Raw genomic sequence first — 8,447 nt, 5'->3', positions numbered from 1 at the left:
ACTGTTGTGCAGATATTGAGCAGCCAGAAAAGGAGAGCGCAAATTTTCAAGAGGCCCAAGCCTCTTTTATTGACAATCTGGGGGAAGGGTTTGAGATTCCTAAAAGACTTATACTCTCAAGGGTGACAACTGCAACAAAACAAAAAATCTCCTGAGAGGGAAAATGAACATAACACTCCTGTGTTTTGAGTTAATCAATTTTATACAAAACAGAAAGGTCACAGGACACATAACAACAAAGCAGCTGACCGAATTTCCTTATTTATTTAAGAAGAGAAATAAATTTTGCTTAAAATTTTTAAAAACAACATTAAAACTTAGTTTATCTTTCCACTGAATAAAACGGAGAAAAAGACTGGCTTTCAGATCATACATTTATTTAAAAAAATAAAATGGATTGATAAAGTTACCACATTATTATGCATGCTAACAGGATTTCCCAAGCCCGTGAGATACCATTTCTTGAGCAACAAGAAAATGACTTCCTCAACAATGTAAAGATAGGAAGTCTTTCAATCCAAATTCAAGATCTTTATCACTAGTTCCACCTCACAAGCTAGTGGGATGTATCTGTGCTACCAGCTGAGCTCCTTGGTAAAAAAGCTTGAGAAGACACTAAACAAGGATGTCACTAACAGATGATGATTTGTTAAAATTATAAAGCAACCATCTTCTGGCCTGCAAATATTCTACATTAGAAATCTCCACCACTGGGGGCCTGCTCCCCATGAAAATTTTACTCTGAATCCAAGATAATTACAAACACATGGCATTTTTTCTTGCATGCTTTCTTGGGCCAAACCCTGTATGACAACATGTTACAGTTTACAGGATGGAACTTGAAATCGCCATTCTCACACAGTACAGTTAAGGAGTGTTACCAGTAACAAAGAATAAAAGTTATACAACATCGATTATTATAAATTATATTTGTTCTTAGCCACCCCAATCTCCTAAATATGTCCAGATCCTTTCTTGCAGAAAACATGAGTTTCCTATATAACGTCAACTGCATCATTAATGATGATTAGAATGAGCCGTAGAGACTTTGATTCTGAAGACATGTATGTGCAGGTGAGATGCAATCTGATTGCAAACACTGACACAGTAGCGAATCAAATCAAAGAAAGAGAAGACCTGGGGGAAAAAAGAAAGACTATGAGATTCTCAGGACCTGCTTAGACCATCCGTAAGCTTCCTGAAAGCAAAGAGGAGTGGCTTCCGACTTTCTTCTCTTCAAATTCACCTTCAGTTCCATACAACTTAATAACTCAATTCCCTTTTTTTCCCTTTATACCAAGGAGCAAAAAACTCAGTAACTATTTTAGGCTCTGTGGACCAGTGTTATCACAACTGCTCAACTCTGTAGCATAAAAGCAGCCATAAATAATACATAAGTGAATGGTCACGACTGTGTTCCAATAAAACTTTGTTCATAAAAAACTGTCCATTGGCCCCCAGAGTGCAGTTGGCCAACTCCAGCTTTACAGCCAGAAATCTGGAATTTATGAGCTATGATGTAGGCAGGACTAACAAGAATAATGCAAAAAAAAAAAAAAAAAAAAAAAAAAGACTCAAAGATGAAGCCACAAGGAATTCTCAAAAAGTCCCATAAATGTGGTTTTCTGGTATTCCAAATCATTACAATTACATGACCTATCTTTCAGGACCAGCCCATTGAAACAAGGAAACAAGTAGCTTCCAATCATGAAACAACACAGTACAAAACTTACCAGGGCAATCCACAGTACAATATATTCATCAATAAAGCTGTTAAAATACTGGTCCAGAAACAAAAGTGCTGGACCTATGAATGCTGTGTCATGCAAATGCATTTCGCTTTTGGTCATGTGTGCCACCTACGAATAAAACGGAATCAGTGATGTAGGCATTTTCATATTAGAGCTACACAGTAAATCAGTATTGTTATCAAGTATCAAGTTTCAAGAATTTGTCAGCAATATTTATTGAGTTTCTAAAACTAAAACACAAAGTGGGTAGGAGAGCTATACACCAAAGGGATACACCGTGTCCACTAAGGCCCTCTGAACATGCTTTTCACAAAGAGCCTTTACCTGACTGTACAGATTGAGATTGAAGAATGTAGACGAACTAACCAAATTAAACTGTGGATAGAAAGAATTACAGAGGTTCAAGGGGCTTCTGGTAATCTCAAATGGTTAAGACTAAAAACAGCTCCCACATTGATGTCAAGAGATTTTGACTAGAGAAGAGCAAACTCTAGAACTGCTTAGGGAGCTACGGGATGAAAACTACAGACTTAAAACCAATATAAGACAAAAGTTAAAAACAAAATAAACAAAAACTTTGGAGCTTACCACAAGCTTGTTGGTGATTTTGGCAGATACAAAACCAAATGTCAATATATAAAGACAGGGATGCTTTTCAAAAAGCTGAACTGCTGATTTCTTGTAGATCATTGCAGCTAATGTAATTACGGATCCAATATGGAGAAAAGGAGAAAGGACACTTGTCCCCTGCACAGAGTGAAGAGAAGTGAGGAGTTAGTCGTGTTCTATATGGATCTGCTTGTTGTAAGACAGATCAGCTTGAACTTCTAAGAACCTCACGGTGTCTGACAGCCAGCAGATTCTATAACTGAATACCAGAACAGCTACTAGAAAGCAGCAGCATGGATTGGTTAGGCACAGACTGAGGATTTTACTTAAGAGGCCAGACTTACTTTACAAAGCAGGGCACCCTTAAAAAAAAAATGTGCATAGAAGTGTTTGGGTGTGTGTGCATGCACAAAAACATGCAATTATAGGCATATAAATGTATATATGTGTAAATAAAACTGAGAAGTTTTGGCTACTACTTTTTTTTCTTTAAGACTAAGTGGAAACTCTCAATTAACAAGTGATTTTAATCAATTCAAATGAAAAACAAAGCAACTACAAAACTAAGTCCTAAGCACAATCATTAGAAATCTTAAGATATACTTACTGCTATTGTTGATCCATTTTTGCCAACACCACCTGTGAAGATTACACGGAAGTAATTTGTACAGGAAAATATGGTCCCTGCTACAGTGCAAAGCGCGGGAAAAATTTTCATTTGAATATTCAGCACTGGAATCTTTAATGGGTAGAGAGAGAGAGAACAATTACTACACATACAAATTAAAATAAGAAAACAAAACAGTCAAATACTTGATCCATATTCTGATATATTCTCCATTCCTTCTATAGTTTAGTGAATACTTAAATTTAATCGAAGTTTCTATCCTTTCCATTATGAGTAATATAACAAGTCTCAAAGATGAGATTATATAGAAATTAATCTCACTTCTGACACCAACTATTTAAAAAAGTAACTGATCGAACTTGATTAATATGTGTCATAGCTAAGTAAAGTTCATCCCAACAATGAACCAGGCTATCTTCTGGCCTTTTTATTAAAGAAGTGCAGTTTGTCTTTTTCTTTGTGCATTTTTTGAACTCTACCTCTAAATCTGTAATTTGTTACTAACTGTTATGAGAGAGAAAGCAGAGAATAAAGGACCAGAAATATTTGAAGTTAGGTTTAAAAATTCTGCAAACTGGAGAATGGAAGACAAAAGTTCTACTTAAAAGAGTTCCCAACTCCCAACTGTTAGGATACAGGCAGCTAGTAAAAACAGAGAGCAACTAAGAAGGCATTCACAGTCAAGGAGCTTCTGGTAATCTCAATTTGTAACTTCACAAAGAGAATAAACAGCTCTCATGTTGATGTCAAGAGATGCTGTTTGGAGGACAGCCAACTGAGGGGCAGAGGGAAAAATGTGAAGCACACCCACTGAAGTACAGCTCTGTACTTGTGGATCCGAAATTTCAACATGTAAGTTTACCTCTCAGAAGAAGTAAATACATTTTTATAGTATACTGAAAATATGAATTACCTAAAGTAAGGGGAGTTCAGTGGATTGAGAACATGTTATCTAATCTTGCAAGCACGATAGCCACCGTTTAAAATGAAATACACCTGTACTAAAATGTAAAAGTCATTTAAGATTTTCTTCCTTTTTGCACCTCTCTTTTTAGCTTTTCTGAAGTCTCTAATTTTGTCCAATATGGATTGGAAAAAAAGCAACAGTAAAATGATATATTCTATTAATTTTAAACAAATGACTCTAGGAATAAGATTCCAAAAGCCCATAATGGTTTAATGGGCACTGAGTTCTTACAATGAAGACATTTTAGTTAGGGTTGTCTACACTTTTTAGGGATGCCATCTGCCTACACTTTCAAAATCAAATAAGAAATGTGGCATGTCCTATTTTTTGTGTGCATAAAACCCAAGTAAAATTGATAGATATAAAATTTCATGTTTAGATACTTTATTTCTTTAAAATGCTTAAGGCCTCAGTTTATTTAAACAACTCTATGACTCTTGCAAAACTGCAGTCTAAAAAGAAAAAAAGGAAATCAACTATTCAAATTTCAAGTTGTACTGTGGCAGTGTTTAATTTTCTAAAATGAAACAGGTCAACTTAAAAACTAAGCCCAGAACTTAATGGAGCATCTTAAATGCTCTCCTTTCCTTCCCTAATCGATCTCTAAACTGTACAGCCCAAATTCAAAGCTTATTTTCAATAAAGGAGAAAATCAACACCATGGTTGCTTTGAACTCCAAGAGATTTTTTTTTTTTTTTTGCTCTAGTTCGGAAAATCAAGGCTATTACAATCTAATCTGATGCACCTGGCTAAAATTCAATACTCTGGCTAGTTTCTTTTTCCCTCCAGAGACAAAGCACCTGTCTGGCAAAGGAGGAAATACTATACTCCTTCAGATTTCAGAAGAAGCAAAGCATTAATCCATTACAGGGGCATGCCTGCACTAGAGCCAGGGTACTAAATGAGTGCCAACTCTGGTGCAGCAGCAATCTGTGCCACAACCGAAATGAACAGTGTCACAACTGTATTTAAAATATGGTGAAAATGCTTTAGGATCATGGAAACTGTTGCCCTTTGAAATAAGAAAAAATAAACAGCAACATTAGAAAAGCCAGGCAAATTAGTAAATGGCTTGGACCACAAAAGTAAGTAAGCAGGCTACAGACTTACAAGCAAAGAATCATAAACATTCTTAGGGCTTTCTTCACTTCTGTCATATATAATAGATATACACCAAAACATAAACCCTTGAGTGTTGGTTTATGTTTGAACTGATTTTTATATTCTTTCTAGAACCCTGGATATTGAAGGTGCCCAGTATAAACTTGTCAAATGAAGATTAAGATGCTCTTCATTTCTCTTACCCTCTATGTTGAATTAATTTTTGGAGACACTATGAAGACACATCTTGCTCCCACATTAAGAAGGAAAAAGGAAGTTAGCTACAAGATAAATCTGAGGCACTAGGAAGGGAAAGCTGAAGTCAGAGGAATTCTGAGTCTCACCAGGTGATCCCTTAAAAATCAGCACTGACTGAATCACTTATGGAAAGGACTAAAAACGTTGCCATTTTCACCTCACACTCAAGATCAAGGAGGTGGGCACATCCATCTTTACCAATCTTTTTCTTTCTGGCCTCATCCTCCTGGAACTCATCCAAGGTGATCAAAGTGCATCCACTGTATAGAAACAGCCAGAAAGCTATACTGAAAACATCTTTATCTCAGGCCTTCCCAGAGCATCAGCAGTCTTTGGGACCAGGAAAAATAAAAACTCCCTTGGGTCATGGTGTCTGCTTTACGCTAGGGTAAAACTTTCTGGATTCATGGCATAAAGTTATGCATCCAAATAATATCTATCTTTTTTAAAGATTAAAAAAATCTTAAATTCTCAGATTTACCAGATTAAAATGGACACAGGTTTTGGTTCAATTGTTTGGATTAATGCAGAATATCAGTTACTCAACTGATAGATTAGCTTTCTTATGAGCATAATAAAACATTCTTACAGGCTTTGTAAATTTCAGCAGAAACAGATAGTATCATTTTGAGATTAGATTCTTCCTTCCAAAGAATGTGGAAACACCTGTTTGTCATGTTAAGTGTAAGGGCACTTCTTAAATCTTTTAGTTTAAGAATGAGCTACAACTAAATTGCACTACACAGTAAGTCTTCAGTTCTACCTAATGAATTATGAAACTTTACTTGTAGTAAAACTCACCATTTGCCTTAACTGGATTCCAGAAGGTGTCTCCTGGTTTAATACATATTTAATCAACTACTACTTTTAAAAGAATCAAAGTCATTGAAAGTAATCATGAGGGGGATTATATGTGGGTTCCCTTCCAAAGTGATGACATTCTTTTTTAAAAGAGTGATATATATGACAGAAGATAGTTCCACGACATACCCTGCAAAAAAGTCTTGTTTCTTGTAATGTGTAAACCATGCACTAACCTTTGTGCATGAAAATTTCTTTCCTTAAAAAATGGGGGGAACTGCCCCCCACCAAAACCACTCACACAAAAAAACCCAACCAACCAAAACCAACCAAAACTAACTGTAACTTTTGGTTAAAAAACCATCTCTTTGAAGGAAAAAAAAAATGGGTAATCCATATGTAGTGGATACAAATCACTTACTTCTGCAAAATAGCTGATCTTCTAAAATCAGTTATATGGAGACATTTGTACTGTTTCTGTTTGTTTTTACCATTAAGTTGCTTTCTTACAGATCAGTTAAAGCCTTTCAATGAGGATTTGGAAGGCAATTTCCATTTTATGTATTCAACCTCAAGAGATAAAAATTTCACACCCAGGCCCTAAATAAGTATCTTCTCTTCATTTTGGCACATAAATAAATCAGAACATTGCATGTAGTAGTCTTTCCTGAACTAACACAATGCAATTCAAAATAGCATATTCAGCAATGAGTCCATAGGGCCAAGTGAAAAGAAAAAAGAAAGAAAGTGCTCTGAAGTTCAGATTATGGGATTCCGTGCTGGAAACCGCTCAAAGAACACAGAATATTTCTCTGAGCCTTCAAATAAATATCACCAGAGAAGTCCTTCCCGTTTAGTTTAATGATACTAACAGCAGAACCAATAATGCTATTAATAAGACAGAAGCCTGGGAATCTGTGTCTCTACTACAGCTTAACCTCACTAATCCTAGAACTGGATTGCTGGATGTGGGACCCCCATTTCAGTCTTGGGTCTTAGAGTTCCTTAGATTACTTTTTTAAACATAGAATAAAAAAGAATGATTATATTATTTTAATTATCAATAAAGATAGGACAAAATATTTGATTCTTTTAAAAGAAAAAAAAATTGTTATGTACATGTACAGGTGGTATGCACAAATCCTAATTAAAAAAAAAGGTAACAAGTTTACCTGAAGCAAACTTACAGCCAGGCACCACCTCAAAATTAAGGATATGTGTATAGTAGACATGAATATGTAACTACACTGACAACAATGCTTTATGTACTTCCATACTGATAAGGATACTTAGGTATATACACCTAATGCTGACTTGTTTTTCAATGATCAAGCTAGAAATCCCATTGTTTTGTTATTGGTATGCAGAAACATTATGGGCAATTTGTATATGTGTAAGATATGCAAATTAATCTTGGAGGGGGAGAGATTTTGGTATAAGACACAAAGTTCATGAAAATAATAATCGGTATAGTCGAGATACAAAAGACTTAAGTGGGAGGTTGACTTTAGCTTTATAATCTAGTTTTAGGAAAAGAAAATCTTTTCTTTCCTTCCTCTACAGCTAAATCGTTTAGTACTATAAACTAACAGTTCTATAACTATTTATAACTGTTAACTATTTAACCTACAGGAGACCAAAAGCAATAATATTCTTTAGTGAGATCTGAGATCTATCTATACGTATATCTATATATATAGTGCGTGTACATATATGCACATCTATTTGTATTGCATATAGATACATATCTATAGATCTCAGATTTCACTAGAACTGTATTGGCTTTTGAGACTAGTGTGTAGGAAAAGATGTGATTTTGAAGGATATTATGTACATGAATGAACAGTTTCAGAATTTTCCTGGTTGACTATGGATTAAGTTTATTCCTTCATCTCCCTTGTCACAACCCTATCTTCCCAGCAAAAGGCATTAAACAATTTCTGGTAATAAATACCTAAGGAAGGGTGTTAACTACACTTCCTCAAGTATCTAATTTACCATCATGAAGTAAGTTAGGTAGGGGAAAAATCTTGCTCAGTAAATTTCCCTTATACCTTAAAATTAATCTGATTTTTAAGTACTGTGTTTGTGTAGGAGTAGTAAACATCTCACTTATAAGAGCAGCAACAACTTTTTTGAGGGCTTATTTGATAGGCATTGTTCTGAGTGCTTTACACATGCTCATTTAATCCACAAAATAACCTTATAAGACAGATACTATTATTTCCTCATTGTACAGAGGAGGAAACTAAGCCACAGGGAGTTAAACAACAGATGAAGTTCACACAGTAGGCAGTGGAGCCCAGGATCAAATTCAGGCAGTCTAGTTCC

The 8,447-nt window shown here is 35.3% G+C and overlaps 1 protein-coding gene across 5 annotated transcripts in view; it reads right to left on the bottom strand.

The window, feature by feature from the left end:
* Positions 1 to 245: 245 nt before the first annotated feature.
* The window catches only part of CEPT1 (choline/ethanolamine phosphotransferase 1), a 36,051-nt gene continuing 27,849 nt past the window's right edge, over positions 246 to 8,447 (bottom strand). For all 5 annotated transcript variants that reach the window (XM_074370146.1, XM_074370148.1, XM_010948290.3 and 2 more), the window contains exons 6-9: positions 2,968 to 3,099; positions 2,340 to 2,498; positions 1,734 to 1,859; positions 246 to 1,137 (exon numbers count right to left, since the gene is read on the bottom strand). In XM_074370146.1, the coding sequence (XP_074226247.1) occupies positions 1,018 to 1,137; positions 1,734 to 1,859; positions 2,340 to 2,498; positions 2,968 to 3,099 (537 nt within the window). In that variant the 3' untranslated portion in view covers positions 246 to 1,017. The remainder of the gene's footprint in view (positions 1,138 to 1,733; positions 1,860 to 2,339; positions 2,499 to 2,967; positions 3,100 to 8,447) is intronic.

Source organism: Camelus bactrianus, chromosome 9, assembly GCF_048773025.1.
Source record: "Camelus bactrianus isolate YW-2024 breed Bactrian camel chromosome 9, ASM4877302v1, whole genome shotgun sequence".
Lineage (NCBI taxonomy): Eukaryota > Metazoa > Chordata > Mammalia > Artiodactyla > Camelidae > Camelus > Camelus bactrianus.
This window is presented reverse-complemented; position numbering and strand designations above follow the sequence as displayed.